The 17,889-nt window shown below is 46.0% G+C and overlaps 1 protein-coding gene across 3 annotated transcripts in view; it reads left to right on the top strand.

The window, feature by feature from the left end:
• The window catches only part of CASTOR2 (cytosolic arginine sensor for mTORC1 subunit 2), a 123,069-nt gene extending 105,515 nt beyond the window's left edge, over window positions 1–17,554 (top strand). Inside the window, exons 3-9 of one of the 3 annotated variants that reach the window (XM_032707846.1) lie at window positions 6,057–6,250; window positions 7,029–7,161; window positions 8,459–8,582; window positions 9,129–9,239; window positions 10,619–10,701; window positions 13,206–13,300; window positions 17,327–17,554. In XM_032707846.1, the coding sequence (XP_032563737.1) occupies window positions 6,057–6,250; window positions 7,029–7,161; window positions 8,459–8,582; window positions 9,129–9,239; window positions 10,619–10,701; window positions 13,206–13,300; window positions 17,327–17,392 (806 nt within the window). In that variant the 3' untranslated portion in view covers window positions 17,393–17,554. Of the gene's footprint in view, window positions 1–6,056; window positions 6,251–7,028; window positions 7,162–8,458; window positions 8,583–9,128; window positions 9,240–10,618; window positions 10,702–13,205; window positions 13,301–14,090; window positions 14,591–17,326 lie in introns of those variants that run through there. The other 2 variants (XM_032707844.1, XM_032707847.1) reach the window with 2 other exon arrangements.
• Window positions 17,555–17,889: the final 335 nt, after the last annotated feature.

Raw genomic sequence — 17,889 nt, 5'->3', positions numbered from 1 at the left:
TGAAGTTCGATGGTCCACTGAGATCCTGGAAAAACTTGCTGCCCCTTTTGCTGGCACCACTTGGTATCTAATAAACATGAAGAGCTCTAAAAACCCCTGCTGTGCCCTGGATGAGATGTCTCACTGCCAGCTTATGCATCTGAGCCTGAGCCTGAGCACGGTGCTGGAGGCACTGCACTCCTCACGTCACAAGTCGTGTTCACAGAGCTCACTTCTGTTCCTGCTTCTGGCACAGCACTTCTGGTTGCCAGAAAGGTGGTGGATACCCCATCCCTGGACACATTCAAGGTTATGGGGCTTGGAGCAGCCTGATCTAGTTGAAGATGTCCCCGCTCATTGCAGGGAGGTTGTACTAGATGGCCTGTAGAGGTCCCTTCCCACCCAAACCATTCTCTGATACAATGATCACCTCTGATATTGCCCTGTGAGGAAGGTGGCAGCTGACCAAACCGTTAGCATAAATGGAGAAAATTGCTAAAGCTGCTTGATCGTGAGCGTGCTGACCTCTTCCCAGGATGAGCTCAAGCTTGTTGCCATGTGAGATGCTTTCAGCTGGTTCGGAGCTGGTGGGGTCCTGTAGAGGAAGCACAGTGCTGGATCACTTCGGCTTGTCCATGCAGCAAAGCAAAGCGAGGAGTAGGACATCCATCGGGAACAACCCTCATGCTTCCAGAGTAGTGAGGACCAGGACACACAAAGCTGGCCACTGGACCAGCTTCAGAGCACACCTTAGAAATTGATAAATAAACACCTTTATCCTGCTTTATCCCCTTTCTGATATTTTCTGGAAGTGAGAGAAACAGAGTACTCCATTTCCCAACATTAAAGGAATATTTACTTTGCCTGATTTCTCAAAAGAAATGGGGTTCAGGTGGTTATCTTCCACCCACTCTTCCCTCAAGATTTTGAGCTCACGTGGCCAGTTTCCACAGTGCCTGAAAGAATAAAAATTCCTAAAATGTTTCCCGAGCAGAGATATCCAGTTCAAACACATGCACTTTATGCAGATGTCAGGAAACCACACCAGTGGGTGCTGGCAATGAGCCCTGTGTGCCCCAGCTCCCCGTGGGCTCGCTGGTGGTTGGGCATTGCACGGTCTGCACGGCAGCACCTCTCCAACCCCTCTGGTGTGGTGAAGCCAACAGAGAAGTCAGACACTAGGCTTTGGCTCAGGCTTTACACCCTGAGATTATAAAATGGGATTTTAAAACTGCAGAGCAATGAAAAGCTTCTTCTGGATAGTGGGAAGAGAACCCCTTAATAAACACAAAAATCCTATTAAATATATATATATATACACATAACTGTGCTGCCACATTGAGGCATCGGTGACAGCTTTCCTGATTTATCATGACTTTTGCACTTGGCAGTGTTTTTATTTCTAGTGACTGACCATTGGAGTCCTGCTATTGTAGGAGCCGTTTTCCCTGTCTTTTTAATATAAGCCAGAGTCTAGCTGCCATTTTTGCAGAGGGAAGCTATAAAAGGTGAAATAAGTACAGTGTAAGGTTTTTAAAACCAGAAGGCTGGTCAAAAAATCCACAGCACTTTTTAATTTCCTTATTTTTTAGTATTTGTCTGAAAACACAAGTCTCGCAATGATGAATCATATGAATAATTGGTTCATTCAGAGTACAAGAACAAACCAGAGAGTAGCACATCACTCAGGGCATTCTGCTATGCAAAAATTTGTGTACTGAGTGAAGGTAAGTGCTTTGGAAATGATCCAAAATGTCACACCAAAGGAACAAACCGAGTGCCTTCATTTCTCTCCAAGCACTATGATAAATCCATCATTTATCTATAATTTCACTTGAAAACATAGGTGTCCTGAAGTGGATGTCTGATTGTCATTAAGTTGGAATAGGCTCCACAGAAAACAGGGTTTTTTTGTGGAGGAAGGGAGTAGGTCACTGGTTGGCAACACATTGCATAGGACTCACCCAGCTATCGGTGTGGGTAGGTGAGATGCATTTCTTCTGTGGAGCTGTGCATCCCCCTTAACTATAACCTTTTTATGAGAAACGTGAACCCGTTTAAATTAGATACAGAAGGGCAAAAAAGTTCTGGTGGTCCTGCCCTTTCTCAGAGCATTTTGCACATTTTCCAGTGTTCTGCTGGAGTGGGAGGTCTGTCTCCTGGTGCTTTGTCTCTTGCTATGCAGGGTGCGTGAGACTGCAGGGTCCCCAGGGTGGAAAATATAGGCAGAAAAAATGTTGTTTTCTCAGTGTTGTGCAGACCCACACTGTCAGGCTGACTCTTTGATCAGGACTGTAAAAACAGCTGATTTTTTCTTTCCTGCTTTCTGTGACCTTCTTGGCTGCTTGCAAAGACCCATGAGCTGGAATCTCATCATCTGCCCAACAACCTTCCAAAGGTATTTTAGGAGTGCCACATGGAGCACCAGCTCACAGTACTTACAGCATTGCATAGTGCTCCAGCGGCAGCAATTCAGTCCTTATTTGGGTTTCAGCCAATGTTTGTTGTCCTCCTTGGAAATGGTGTTGATTATCTTTGCTGAGGAGCCAATTATGGCTGCTATGATACTCACCACTTCTCTTTGCAGGATGATGTGTGCCATGGAGGCTGCTCTACTTCAGCTAGGGCTGCCAAATGGGCCAGTGAGGCTCCAGACAGAGCCCTGACCTTTTAAATAACCCATGATATGAATAAGCAGTTACTCACTCCCTAAACCTTATTGGACGTGTTGGTTGGGTTTGGTTTGTGCAGGGATTGGCATTTGTTTAATACCTGGGAGGTTTAATACTGGGAGGTGCAGTGTCCCACATGGCATCTGTCTGCTTGGTGGCACTGCAGATTGCATGCAGTGGGAAGAATTTTGGATGAGAGAAAACTGCTGTGCCAATGGAGAGCAGTCCCACGGGCTTTTGGAGCCCACCAGCAATTGGTACCCAGTGTTGCACTGCCAGGGAAAATTATCCTGGGCTATCAAATTGTTCACATCTTGCCAAGCCTGGTGGGGTTCCATGCCAATGACCATGGAATGATGGCTGGAGTCTAGGACCCTGCTCTGCCAGTGGTAGTTGTGATGTTGGGCAGAAAACAATGGTTGTGGAGCCTGCAAGCAGCTGACCTGCTTCTGGTGCCTGCTGTTGGCAGCAGCTCTGCAAAGCCTTACACAGCAAAACCGCAAAAATCTTAAGGCTTCACCCCAGTGAAAGTTCAAAACAAACCCCCTGATTATAATAAAGCCTTTGAGAGGTCCTTCTCAGCTAGAGGTGAGATGTCCCCCATGATCAGAAGCGGGAGTGAGTGCACTCTGATAAACCAGTTGCCAGAGAATCTTGATAACCCAGCAGAGAGATTTCTGCCTGATGGGAGGACAGAGGATGTGGCAGTGCTGAAGCTGTGGGGTGTCCAGAGTTCTGCTTTCCCGTAGGCTGAGTGGTGGAGATGGTGGGTTGGTACTGAAACATGGGCGATTCCTCATTTTCCTCTATATTTATTACCTCATTGAGTCTGTGTAAAAAGGTTCTTTGCCTAGATGGTGTTTGGGTGCTGGAACAGGCGCCCCAAGGCAGTGGTCACAGCACCAAGCCTGACAGAGTTCAAGTGCCTGGATGATACTCTTAGGCACATAGTATGACTCTTGGGGATGGTCGTGTGCAGGACCAGGAGTTGCACTTGCTGATCCTTGTGGGTCCCTTCCAACTCAGCATATTCTGTGATTCTGTGTTAATGTTACAACTGGTGTTTTTGGCTCTCCTTGGGTTTACAGCATTTAACAGGATCCTGGGCAAAGCACTGTCCCACGTGATGTATTTGATAATATTTAGATGAATTTGTTGATCCTCCAGCCTGAGTTTGTTTCCTTAAAATTTGGGCTGTATTTTTCCGTCTGGCTGCCTAGTGGAGACAGTGTCCAAAACTGGTATTTCAATCACTTCGTATATATTTTTTGCGAAGTTAATTGAATTGTGAGAAGCAGGTTACTTAAGCAAGTGCAATGGCCCCTGTCACACTTCATAGGACCTGTTAAACACATAAACCCAAATGTGATCAACACTTCCCAGTAATTACAACTGCAATGGGCAAATCAGCCATCCTGCCCCCTGAGGAAGGGGTTGATGAAGTCTTTTTGGGGCAGCTCCTCCAGCACAGCTGCTGCTGGACTGAAACATGATAATGCCTCTGTCCACCATGAAATACTACATCTTCCATCATATCTCTGACCCAAAATAGTATTTAAACTGGTATGTGATGAACTGCATCCAGGCCCATGTCACCTGAACAAAGCAGGAATATCATCTGCTCTGTTTATAGAGAGGGAAATAAGTTGTGTGATCTCTTCTCGCTGCCATTTAGGTGTCATTAGTGAACTTGGGCACACCTGGGACACGCCCACTGGGGATGGGACTTGTTGGTGAGCACAGGACCCTGAGGCAAGCAGAGTTCAGCAGCAGTTGTTTTGAGTCCTAGATTCTCCGTGCCAGATGATGCAGTAAGCTAGGCTTTGGGGGTGCTTTTCTGATGCAAAGGGCTGTCTGATCAGAAAATGGTTATTTTGCTGCAATAATTTGCTGCAAGCAACTTGCACTGGTCTCACCAAGGTAACATCCTATTGATTAATGCACAAACTTACCCCCTCTCACTGTGTCTAGTTTTCATTCCATGTAAACTCTGATTACTCAGTAAAAAACATTGGCTTATGAAGCTAAACATCAAAATGCAGAAGCAGAACCCTCAGTATCTCCACTGTTTGGCAGTGTGTTTGCTCAGGGTTATTTTCATGCCACACACAGTTGGGGTTATTGAAGAGAGCAAAATGAACAGTGTTTGTTATTCAGTTCATTTTGGGTTTTCAGTGCTGTCATTGTCTCAGGGAAGTGGTACCTGAGGATTCGAAGCAGGTGAGGTTAAGAATTTATTACACAGTGTTTGGGGCTGTACAGAAACAGCTCCCAAAGGTCTCACTGAAGGAAAAGGAAAGGATACTGTATGGAGGAGCCAGGAGTGGGTGGACATGAAGACAAGTCTGCAGTGCCAGGGCACTGACTGCAGGAGCAGTGATGCTGGGGTTTATGCTTTTCAGACTTCTGGGCTGTATCTCTCCTCTGAGCTAAGTGTGTAGGTTTCCACTGGGACCTTTGCTATGTCCTTACTGGTTGGATCTGCATCTGAGGTCAGGTTCCTTACACCAAGTAGATTTAACTGAAATTAGTCATTTGTTAGTCTGGATCTGGATCTGAACTGTTTATTTCTATAATTTGTCAAACTAAAATCCAAAGTCCAGAGGATCTTAGTGTATGCCTTCATTCCAGAGTCTGACTCTGGTTTTCTAGGCTGTTAATGCATTAAGGGTTCTTTGAAACAGTTAATAATTTGTATTAAGTGGTTTAGCCGCAGATTTTTAACTACTTAACCACAACAGACTAGAAGCAAATGGAATGGGGTTATTCTTAAAAAGATTTCCATTATCCTAGTATGTGCTTACCTTGTAATCCCTCCATCTCTACAGAATCCGTCCATCTCTACAGAACTGTGTGGCTCTTCTGCTTTAGAGATGGAGGCAGCAGCCCACAGATGCGTAGGGTGCCTGCTCTGCATCTGCAAAGTCTTGGATACTGCCAAGGCTGTTCTGTCAACCTTCATCTCAAGTCCAGGAGAACAAAATTTGGGTTTAGATTAGAGTGGGAAAATGGAAACAAAAGAGACAAGAAAAGCCTGAGTAAAGTGTTCAGAGAAGTTGTGTGATAGAAATTATTCAAGTTAAGTCAAAGACCTTGGGCTGTTTTCACATGGGAAGGTCACCAGGGCCGGACACAGCCATCCAGGTGAATTACTGAGTCTCCTTGTATTGTCCTCAACAATCTGTATGAGTCCTGCCATGGAATTTGATGCAATCACTATGTGTAAAAACCAGCACAATACCATCCTGTGGAGTAGCGTGGGGAAGCCCACGAGGTTGGCTGGATAAGGGGGCTCATCTCATTCCTTGCACTTAGGTCTGTGCTAACCACATACTGACAGATGATGGACCTGGTTCTCCCTGCCTCTCAAACAAACCTCTGTCCTCCCATTCTGTCTCTTTGCAGAGCTTCCTTCCTCGGAACACTTGAGCGTGGCTGATGCGACATGGCTTGCCCTCAACGTGGTGTCTGGTGGAGGTGGCTTTTCCAGCTCCCAGCCCATTGGAGTGACCAAAATTGCCAAGTCAGTAATAGCACCACTAGCTGACCAAAACATCTCAGTGTTTATGCTCTCCACCTATCAGACGGACTTCATCCTGGTAAGAGAATGTGAGAGGAAAAGGCAGAGTTACTGCCACTAGATGAGGGTTCAGTTAGGCATTTCTGGGAACAAGTTGTTTGGGAAGCGGCAGAAGTACCAATGTCTGCTTTCCCCAGAGTTCTGTCCCTTGTAGTTAGGCTCTCTGACATCTCAGGAACTTTTCCCATGGAATGAAGCATTTGTTGTCATGAGTTGTCTGGTTGTCTAAGGAGAGTGCTGAGCCCACACTACAGTCTCTCCCTCAGTGGAAGTTCTGGCAGCATTTCCCACCATCACTCAGACATTGGTTTTCTGAAAGTTAGAGGAACACAGTGTCTGCTGCCTCTTGGCTGGTGATGGCCAAGAGGCTCCAAAGTCGTTTTGGACAGACTGTTTTTCTGTCTCACACACACTTGTGTGTGTGTGTGTGTGCCTGCACACAGGGCCCAACCGTATTTCCTTAGGAAGCAAGGCTGAAGAACAGGCAAGTACTGAGTTCTTGAAGGGATGCTGGAAAAGACATGAGACATCCTCCTCTTAGAAATCTCCACACCCTTTTCACAATCCTAAAAGCACTCTGAGGCTCACACTGGTATCATCAAGTGTGCTTCTCTAAGACACACACAGATGGTAATTATCATTACACACCACAGATGGTAATTATCATTACACATCCACTGGCTCAAGCAGGAGTCATGTGTCCACTTCTCGGTGCCCTGAGAGCATGTACCCTCCACTACAGTGTCTTGTCACTTCTGGAGCACACCATCACCAGATAATCCTGTTGTCACCTCCAGGTGCGTGAGCGAGACCTGCCCTTCGTGATGCACACGCTGGCTGCCGAGTTCACCATCCTCAGAGTAGTGAATGGGGAGACAGTGGCTGCTGATGACTTTGGGATAACAAATGGATTTGTCAAACCAAAACTAGGTAAGGACCAGCACAGGCTCAGCTTGCCAGGGAGTTGGTCTCCATGACACATGAGGTGGAAGTCCTGCCTCCTAGCTTCCTCCAACATTTGGGGGAATGTTTATCCTGTTGTAAGATAGTAATCTTAAAAGGCTATCCCAGTACAACCAAGGATTTGAGTAGGTTCTTAACTTTCTGAGCAGTGCTGATGAGTTTTGCTGAATTTTGGCCTTTTAATGCTTGTTTCACATCTCTGGAGGAGACATGCCTCTTGTAGGATAGAAGGTTAAAGTACAGTTCATTGCAGTTGCAAAAATAACATTGTCTGCAGCCCGTATTTCCATGCTTCAACATTCCAAAGAAAAATGGCTTCTATAAAAGCTTGTTTAAGTATTGCAGTGATGCACAGAGAAGATTGTTGTTCAACTTTCACACTTCAGTGCCAATGAGGATCAAGGCCACAATGAGCTCAGGACTGTACAAAAGCTTAGTATGTTTGCAGTCTAGAGGAACAAGCATCAAGCCAAAGGGCACAATTAGGAAAAGGAACAACTTAAATACATATGTTTAGCTGGAGACCTCTGTGTAACTTCTTGTCCATAACCAAAAAAAAAGAAGAGATCAGTTTTTATGAAGTGCCACTCAGTTTTGTCACTCAGGAGCTATAAATCATCTGATTTAAGAAAATGAGCCTTAAACAAAAAATGCGTTAAGGAAGGGCACAGTGAAACATGTTGATTAGGCACAGGTATGTAGTTTACTGTGTTGCTCTATTTACTAGTTGGTTGCCTAAATACTGGCTGCTTCTCAACCGCTGGCTGCAATGTGTTTGCCAAACTGCTGTGTGGCAGCTGGTTTTTAATTTTTCTAGATATTATCATCCCCAGAAATGAGGAAAAAGAGGATGGACTGCCAACAACCACAGCTGGAGAAATGCCTTCCATAGCCCTGCCTTTTAAATGGTGGAAGCCTGAATTTTTTTCCACTTTTCAGTTTGTCTTGGCACCTCCTTTAGATTGTCCCTCGACTCATGTGGCTACACCTGATGGTGTGAAAGCCCCTAGGAGTAGAGAGCTGGGCTGGGTACTCAGGGTGATACCACCCTATACTCCAGGGAGAGCACCACAAGAGCAAGTTGTGCACAGGTCCCTCAATCCCTGTCTGAGAGCCAACATGTCTTCAGCTATGAAGAACTGCCTTACAAATACCTTGATCTTTCTCTGCGGCTTCTGCCAGTGCATGGATAATACGGCTGCTGGGACAGGAACCTTCTGCAGATGTGGCTTCACAGTTGTATGTGTCCATGTGTCTCTTTCAGTTCAGAGGTCTGTCATTCATCCCCTTTCCAGTCCGAGTAATATGTTCTGCGTCACCAGCCTGGATCCAGATACCCTTCCTACTGTTGCTACACTCCTAATGGATGTCATGTTTTACTCCAATGGGTAGGTCATGCAGGGAAGTGTGCTTCCAGGAGAGGTGTGCCTGTCATCTGGAAGCACAGATTCCCATTGCTCCTCTGGGATGCTCAGGGATCTGCTGTGGCCTTGTGCTGCTCCAGTGCTCTGCACTGGGGGAGGAAGGTTTCACAGACTCAGGAGGGTTGTCCTGATAGGTGGAAGCCCAACGGGCTTGAGGGTGCCCGAAGACACCCGCTGGTTTTGGAAAGCTTGCACCTTTCAGAGTGAAGTTAAGAGCAGCCATGTGATCAGTGTGCTGCATATCTGTACAGCTGGCTGGGCTGCTGCCCTTTGGTGCCTGTGGCTCCTGGCCCACAGCCTCCTGCGAGGGGACCTTGGGGCAGGGATGGGAGAGGTTTGTCAGATGTGGGGATTGCCTTTTTCCCCCCTGCAAAATTAAAAAATTAAAAGCAGTATAGAGTGACAGGACTCTGTGTCACTTCCCTAAGTCAGTGTATGAACATTTCTGGTTTCACAGCCTTCCTGTGTTCTTCTAGCCATAGTTAATGTTCTTCTCTTCTGTTTCTTCAGAGTAAAAGACTCGGTGGTGGGCAACGAAGACTCGGGACATATTCGCTTTTTCTCCTTTTCTCTCATCGAGGGTTATATCTCCTTGGTCATGGATGTGCAGACACAGCAGAGGTGAGCATTAGTCTTAGGGTAACCTGGACCTCAAAAAAGCACCTGGGATGTTTTCAAAGGAACAGGAAGCAGCTTAGACTCCTTCACGTTAATTATTGGGACCTTCATTGCATCAACGTCATGGGTCTGTACATCCTGTCACTTTCCAGAGTGAAATCTGGCATGTGAGTTCCAGTGTCTGAATTTTGGGCTTGTCTGTCCAAGCCCTCAGTGAAATCACAAGTCAGTGTGATGTAGGGTTATCTCACTTTCAGAAGAGGAACACTGGAGTGAAGTGATTTTGGCATTTTTATTCTATTGTTCATTAGCTGTGCTTTTAAAAGCAAAACCCAAAAAGAAAATCTGGTGTAGCTGTTTGAAGTTTTACTGCTAAAGGCCAAAATCAGGATGGGGATGTCAGTGATGCTGTCCTCCTGCTTTTCTTTTACACACGGCTGGTCTTGGTTCGAAATTTTGTTATGATGATTATGTCATGAGTTATCCCTGTGCAGTGGGAGCCCATGACTCATTTGTCTGATAAGGAGGAAGTCAGCTGGGGACTGACTTCCCCAGCAAATATCAACCTCTGTGTGTGTTTGTGCTTCTGCAGCTGCACAGCCCAGAAGGCTCTGAGATATGGAGGCTGGAGAGGATGCTGTACTGAGACTCAATGCTTAGATCTGCTTTTATAACAAAGAGTAGTGTTTGGGTTTGATTCTTGGGGGCAAGTCCCCTGCCCCAGGGACTTGTTTTTCAAACTGTTAATTGCCCTCTTGAAAGTTTCTTTGACCTTACTAGAGTAAACCTTTGTCTTCCTTCAAGACTGGCCAGAGGGCTGGAGCTTCTGCCTGGGGCGTGGGAAACCTGGGAGGACAATTCTTCTGCATCACAGGCCGCCTGACTGATGTTGGGCAAGTCTCTTACCCACTGGTCTCCTTTCCCCTGCTAAGAAATAAGGATCTCTGCAGAGATACCAGGGACCTCTTGGGGATAGTATGGAAAAAAGCACTGATGGTACTCAAACACAAGAACAGTGGTCAACATTTACATTCCTGAGAGCAGGTATGGAAATACATTCCATCCCTAGGTGTGTCCAAATGTGGCTCAAATGAAACCTTCACAGTCTCAATGTTTGTAAAGCTGGGGCACAGCCTGTTTCTTAGAAATCTTTTCCTGTGCCTCTCTCAGCAGCGGATGCTGATTTACCATAGGACACTTGGAGGAGCTGGCAGGTGCATTTGCCCCACTTGCCTTGAGTTTTCCCAGTTTGCCCAAGCTGCTGCCCTGCTATTGTTGACTTCAAATGTTGCAGGGATGCAGGAAGAGCAGATCCCCGCAGGCAGAATCTGACACACTGCTGTGTTTTAATTGCCATGTTTGGTGTTCCTTTGCTTTTACAGATTTCCTAATAATTTGTTGTTTACAAGTGCTTCTGGTGAACTGTGGAAGATGGTGCGGATTGGTGGGCAGCCTCTTGGCTTCGGTAGGTCACATTTGGGGGATCAGTTGGTGTGCAGGCAGTCAGTCGCCTCAGGGCCTTCAAGGAGTATGGAAAAATCCATCTGAGGCTGAGGGTTTTTAAGAGTCAGCAGCTTAACATGACTTTGTGAGCTAAGATTGTCAAACAGGAGGAGTTCGACTCCTACCTATTAAGTCAGACTTCTAAATATACTCCTGAAAGTGCTACGTGCTTGACAGCTCCAGCTAAATTGCATTCGTCTGCCGGACTTTGGAGGTGGCTACTGCTGGGGCTCTGATTAAAGAGAAAAACTGGACAAAAGGTGGCATGGAAACGCATTGTAGATTACTGAAATCAGTGGTCCAAAGGCACTGTCGTGCTCCAGTGCAGAGATCATAGAATCATAGAATCAGCAGGGTTGGAAAAGACCTCTGAGATCATCAGGTCTAACCCTTGATCCTACACTGCTGTGGTTACTAGACCATGGCACTGATGCCACATCCAGTCTCATCTTAAAAACCTCCAGGGACGGAGAATGCACCACTTCCCTGGGCAGCCCATTCTGATTACCCTCTCTGTAAAGAATTTCTTCCTAGTATCCAACCTAAACCTCCCCTGGCAGAGCTTAAGACCAAACCCTCTTGTCTTACTGATAGCTGTCTGAGAGAAGAGACGGACCCCCACCTGGCTACACCCTCCATTCAAGTAGTTGTAGAGAGTGATGAGGTCTCCCCTGAGCCTCATTTTTTCCAGGCTAAACAACCCCAGCTCCTTCAGCCTCTCCTAATTGGACTTGTGTTCAAGTCCCTTCACCAGCCTTGTTGCTCTTCTCTGGACCTGCTCCAGCATCTCGACATTCTTCCTGAACTGAGGGGCCCAGGTCGGGTTATTCTCTGACTTTGGTAGATTTAGTATAGATTTATAGCTGTTCAAGTGGGAGTCCTGTTCTCAGACGTTTCACATTCAGTGCTGCATGTTTTCTCTATTCAAAAAAATATTGGTCTAAAGTAACACAGAGCAAGTGCTTCATGCCTGGAGGCATGTTCTTCTTATTTCTGTGTCCCCTGCAATTTTAAGGGTCTGATCTGAATACTGCAACAAAGGCCTGATCTTCAGGAAACATGAGGGCTCCTTCCCATGGGCTACAAAGTACAAGCTTCAAGAACATTTCTGAAAAATGTTTGGCCAATTTTTATATTTAATTGCAACTTCTACACCAGACAAACAAAAGTAGCAGGAAGGAAATTTTCATGTACTTTCTCTTTAAGCATCTTAGAGGCAAAATATGTAGATATGTCACTGATGGCACATCAGGACACTGACCAGGCCCCTACATATGTGATGTTTAAGTATGTTAACTTAAAATCAAGTTGAAATGTTGAATTTGGATTGGTGAAACTCAAGGTTTCATCTGAAAACAGTGTACCATTTTATCTGCAACGAACAAGACAGATGAACGATTTAAATTCCATTTAAAGCCCAGAAAGCCAACCGAACAGCCCGAACAGCCAACCAGATCTTGAGCTGCATCCAAAGGAGCAGGGCCAGCAGGTCGAAAGGTGGTGATTCTCCCACTCTACTCTGCTCTTGTAAGACCCCACCTGGAGCACTGTGTACAGATCTTGTGTGGACATGGAACTGTTGGAGCAAGTCCAGAGGAGGCCACGAAGTTGATAAGGGAACTGAAGCACCTCTGCTATGAAGACAGGCTGAGAAAGCTGGGGCTGTTGAGCCTGGAGAACAGAAGACTGTGTGGAGACCTCACATCAACCTTCCAGTATCTGAAGGGACCTATAGGGAAGCCAGGGAGAGACCCTTCATCAGAACTGCAGTGACAGGACAAGGAGTAATGGGTTCAAAATGAAAGAGGGAAAATTTAGGTTAGATATTAGGGAGAACTTTTTCTCAGGGTGGTGAGACACTGGCACAAGTTGCCGAGGGGAGTTGCAAATGCCCCAGCCCTGGCAATGTTCAAAGTCAGGTTGGATAAGGCCTTGAGCAACCTGGGCTAGTGGGAGATGTCCCTGCCTGTGACAGGGGGGTTGGGACTAGATGATCCTTAAGGTCCATTCCAACCCATTAATGTTCTGTGATGAAATCCTGTCTCAGGGGCTGTGGTGGGCTGCAGCCTAGGAACCATCTCTCCAGGGTGACGGGTGGGTCAGCATCTCCTCTTTCAAAGGTGCTGGGCAAAGCATTTGATAGCAGAGAAAAATGGAGGGCGTATGAGGCTGGTTGTGATGCTTCCTTCTGAACATCATTCAGTGCCTTTCTTTGAACCTCTGAAAATCGTTTCAGTTCTAATGTTTTGTGCCTTTAGAGATCTGCTCTGTAGCAAAAAGAAGGTAATAAAATTAAATGTGCAAAAAAAAGCCTGATTCTGTGAGAAAGAACACATTTCATTACAGAGATTCCTTCTGGTTGGAGTTTGTAAAGACAAACTACTCCCTCTGTAGCTGTGGAGTTGGTGAGTCCTGGAAGTTCTGCAAGCCCCTCCAGACAATGATTGATTTTTTGTCTCCCCACAGATGAATGTGGAATTGTTGCTCAGATTTCTGAGCCTTTGGCCGCAGCCGACATCCCAGCCTACTATATCAGTACTTTTAAGTTTGATCACGCACTGGTGAGTATGAAGACCGTTTTTTTGCAATAGGGCAGATCTTTTCCCTGGGAGAAAACTCATGATGAAAATGTCATTTCCATCTGGGTAGCTTGTTGGAGTGCCTTTGCTTTGATATAGCCCAGCAGACACCTCTCTCCAGCCTCCTCCTGGCTGTCACTGCCCTGTGTCAGAGGCTCCTGAACCAAGCCCAGTCCTGCCCAAAGGCAAAGCTGTGTTAGTGAGTGTTGTTCTGGAAAAAGGCTGCTCCCAGTCCTTAAAGACCTGCAGCAATGGAGACTTCACAGCCCCTCCGAGCAGTCTTGTTAGCTGCAACCCTATCTTTTATTAGAAAGAGCCACAAACCCTCTCCCATTTTGCTGCAGACATAGTTGCAGGCTCGGGATGGTGCTGTGATGACCCACCCTTAAGGAGAAGGTGCCTCTTTAGGTGCTTCCTTCCGCTTAAGGGTGGGCCATCCCAGGTACCTTTGTGTGTGGGGAGCATTTTAGAGAGTCTCCCAATAGCAGACCCCTGCCTTCATCTCTTGGTGCCTGCATGGCCCTAACCTTTGTGTTTCAAAACCCATCTATTAGCCCTGCTGCCCCTGCATCTTCCTCCTCATGGTGCAGACCTTTGATAAACGAGCAATAATTGCCAGCACAGCAAGGGAAGGCAATTTTGAAGCAATTAAGTTTGTTGCCATGTTTGTTCTGGTGAGTGCCCATAAGCAATTACAGCACAATCATCAACATGAGGGTCTTGCCATCCTTGCAGAGTTCTCTTTTATACTGATGGATATTTTACTTTTTAGGCCTACCATTGCTCTTCCTTTGGCTTTATAGGACGCCCTCAAAAATGAGGAATTTCCCTGGAAAGGGAAAATTGCTGTGCCTGTAGCCAGAAGCAGAATGGCTTGGAGCCCATTTCCCTGGTCCTGAGGAAGGGAGTCAGTAGCCCATGTGCTAACAAGGCTGCAAAACTCAGCTGCGTTATGAGTTTTGTGGTGGTTTTTTAAATGTGCCCTCTATTGCATTATACTTCTCCTTTCATCACTGCAAATTCACTGCTCAGGCCCTACCTTTGACCTGTGAAAGCTCCAGTGAATTCAAAGCAGGTTTTGGGGGGCTCAGGGAGAGCTTTAATTTCACAATTGGTATGAACCATTAGCAGATGATAGGTCATGTGTGTAAAGAGTAAAAGTAAATATTATTTCAGATAACAAAGGTCAAAGTGTTGTATATGTTTGTCTTATTTTCTTGAATTTTAACTGTGCTGATAAGATAAGCTAATAAAACACCATTTAAAAATCAATACTGTTAGCTTTGCCTCACATTCTTGCCATTGTGTGGCCCCAGGTGTCCACTTTCTGTGCAGAGCATAAGGTGCAGAGTGCTTCTAGGTGTCAAGCCATATTTGGAGAACTCAGCCCTGTCAGTTAAAAGAGGTATTTAACCGAAAACTTGTGCCATACAATTGTGATGACTCTGCAGGCAGCTCCACCCTGTTGGAGTGCTTCATCCTGATGCCTCCAGCCCCACAGGAGGGGCCTGATGTTGCCTCCCATCAGCTGGCAGGGCACTGAGGCCATGCACTGAGGTCTGCAGATCTTCCTTACTCAAAGCAGTATTTTAGTGTTTTTCCTTCCTACTTGGCATTTTCTTTATATATGGTTTTAAAAGCCTTTTCACCTGGACAATGCTTTTCTAGCTGTCAAACCCCTCCATCCTTTGGAAGGTGCATTTCAAGCCCTCCTTTGCCTGACTTTGCTCTGGGCACACTGGCCAGGTTTAATACTTTTTGGTTCTAGGGTGGTTGTGTTGGCCAAGACCCTGACCTAGATTTTGTCGTATTTTCCCTAACTTTGCTACCCAGATACCATGACTTCTAGTGACATTTCTCAAGCTCTAAGTGCATCTTGAACCCTTTCTCTAAATCCTCCCTGTCTTTATGCAAGGTTCTGACCTGTTGTCAACAATTTGGACCACTTTATAAAATTTTGTTGTTCCTTTTGATCTGGTTTTTTTTCTACTGTGCATCTTAAGGTGGTTTTTGTCGCTGGGGTGTTAATACTGAGGTCTTCCTACAATGCTGTCACTGTAGATGTTTGCCCTGGAAATCAGGACTTGTGCTTGAGAGGAAATAGAGGCAGTGTTGGAGATGGCCCTGCGTGATTAAAGGGCTGGTGAGAGCCACGGTTTCCAGCTCCCTCTAGAGAGAGCAAGGGAGAAGAGTCCTCTTTCCAGGTGCTTTGCTCTTGGCTGCCTCGTGCTCACAGATGTCTTGCTCTCCTTCACCAGCATTTTCTTTCTGAAGAGACTGAAACTGTGCCTGGAGCTTTACTTCTCCCTTCATGTTTGGTGCTTCATCTGTGCACTGGCTGAGAAGTGAGCACAGTGCACCAGCTGCCCTGGGACAGGGATCATTTCCAAGGGGCAGGGAGGGGTAGAACTCCTCCACTGTTGATAAAAACAGGATGGGTCCTGCAAAGCAAAACCATTTGCATGTCTGTCCTGAAGAAAATCCAGCCCAAACATTTGTGGGGTGATTGATACCATTTCCATGCCATTAAGGGAGTCAGGCATTTTTCAGGGAGTGAAGGACCAGCCCAGCGTGTTTCAGGGAGGAGGTGGGTCTGTGCAGGTCAAAGTCAGTTGGCCAGAACTGGCCAGTGCTGCTTTCTCCTGCTTCTGTCCAGTGCTAATAGAGCATACGGAGAGACCTGTACTGCTGAGCATTGCTGGGGCTGACGAGGAGAGTGTGGTTTGAAAAACTGACTCCTATTTTCTCATCTTCTGGAGAGGCAAGGAGTCAAACAGCTTCCTCCACTGCAGTGTTCAGCATACTGGGAAAAACGATGGAAGGGGAGGTAATGGAAAGTCCCGTTCCCGGTGGTGGAGGTATGCTGGGGTTTTCTTCCTAACCCGGAAGAGTTTTCTGCGTGCTTGTTTTAAGATTATTTTCTTCCTTTCCAAGCTGACTTTTGTTCACACATCATCGGAGATTCTGTCTTCCCATTGGAAAATTGAACATTTTTCTTGTTATTTCTCATGGGTTTTTTCCTCAGTTTTGTTAAAAGCCTTGCAGAAAGTCACAGTCCAGTTGTATTCTGACTGTCTGAGCTCTGGAAATTGTCAGTGAATCCAGGTATTGTGCTCTGGGCCTCCTCCTCTCACAGAGGAGACAGTCCTTCTTTAACTTACTTAACGTGAATTATTTTGGCTTCTTGCAGCAGCTCACAGACAGTTCGTTTTTCCCTCAGTCCTCTTTCCACTTTCCAAGAGCTGCCTGTTCCCTGAGCAGTGTCTAGGAGTTTATGTAACAGTCAGATGCCCCTTTTCTGTCTGATGTAACGTCACTTGCGATGTTCTTTTCTACTGATGACAGTTGCTCTGAAAGCTTTTGCATCTTCTGTTACAAGAGATTTTTCTTGCAGTAAGTGTGAAAAGATACCCACTAATAATTTTGTATATGGACTTCTATGGTTAGGTCTCCTCACAAGACTGGATAAGAAGGTGTAGATGCTACACCACACTATCTGGGAACCCCATCACAAGCAGACTGGTGGTTCTCTTCTTTATTTAATGGGTGTGTTCTCCTGACACCCAGCATGGTCGTCCCAGCTTATGGGTCCCAAACCTGTAGGATACCCCTGAACACCCCATGGAGCCCCTAGGCAGCCCCATAAATCAGTCAGCACAGGCACCTTGCATGAGCAAGCTCCTGGTGTACAAGGCCTTCACCAACAAAAGGAAGGGAAAGGAGGGGAGAGGAACAGGGGAGAGAAAGAGAAACTCCCAAATAGTTTCCCCGCCACGAGCATCCACCATATGACAGCAAACCAGCCGGCTTTCACTTAGCAAGGGGATAACTTAACTCCAGGGATACCATGGGTTAACAGGTGTGTCCTTGCATGTGGAGTCCTTTCTCAGTGGAGTTCAGGTGTCCAACAGCAAAGTACCTGCCTCCTTGGGACTTTGTCTCCTGCCTCTCTTTTCCTTGTCATCCATTTTGCTGGAGGTCATGACCTTTCTTTTTGTTTTCTTGCAGGTACCTGAAGAAAATATAAATGGTGTGGTCAATGCACTCCAAGTCAGTCAAGCTGAAAAGCATTAGAAATGTTCTGAGCTGGTTCCAGATGCTTTTTATTATTATAATAATTATTATTATTATTATTATAATTATTATTATTATTATTCTTTTTTTCTGACAGTATTTCTTGAAAAATCTGATTACAGAGAGTGACATGAAAAGAGACTGTGGAAAGCTGAGCAGAAACAGCTCCAATAAGCCTTTGTTTTAATTATTATTATTATTATTATTGTTATTTTATTAAATTTATGAATGAGGGGAAGGAGGAAAGGGAGTTCAGGTGGTTTCCTGATGTTCGGCTCCAAGGTGAAGTGTACCCTGCCTGTGTTCTCAGTGTAGAAGGAGCTGCCTGGGGTCCCCGTCTCTCCCCGTGGGTGTGCTGGCTGAAAGCAGCAGGACAGGCCGAGAGCAGATGGATGGGCTGCTGGCTCAGAGAGCCCTGAAAACCAGAAACAAAATGAAATGTGGAATTAAACAGAAAAGATGTCACATAGTGCTGGCTTGTCTCCTCGCATCAGACT

The sequence above is a fragment of the Chiroxiphia lanceolata genome, chromosome 20 (genome assembly GCF_009829145.1).
Source record: "Chiroxiphia lanceolata isolate bChiLan1 chromosome 20, bChiLan1.pri, whole genome shotgun sequence".
Classification (NCBI taxonomy): Eukaryota; Metazoa; Chordata; class Aves; order Passeriformes; family Pipridae; genus Chiroxiphia; species Chiroxiphia lanceolata.
Note: the sequence above shows the minus strand (reverse complement) of the source record. Positions and strands in the feature narration are given on the sequence as shown.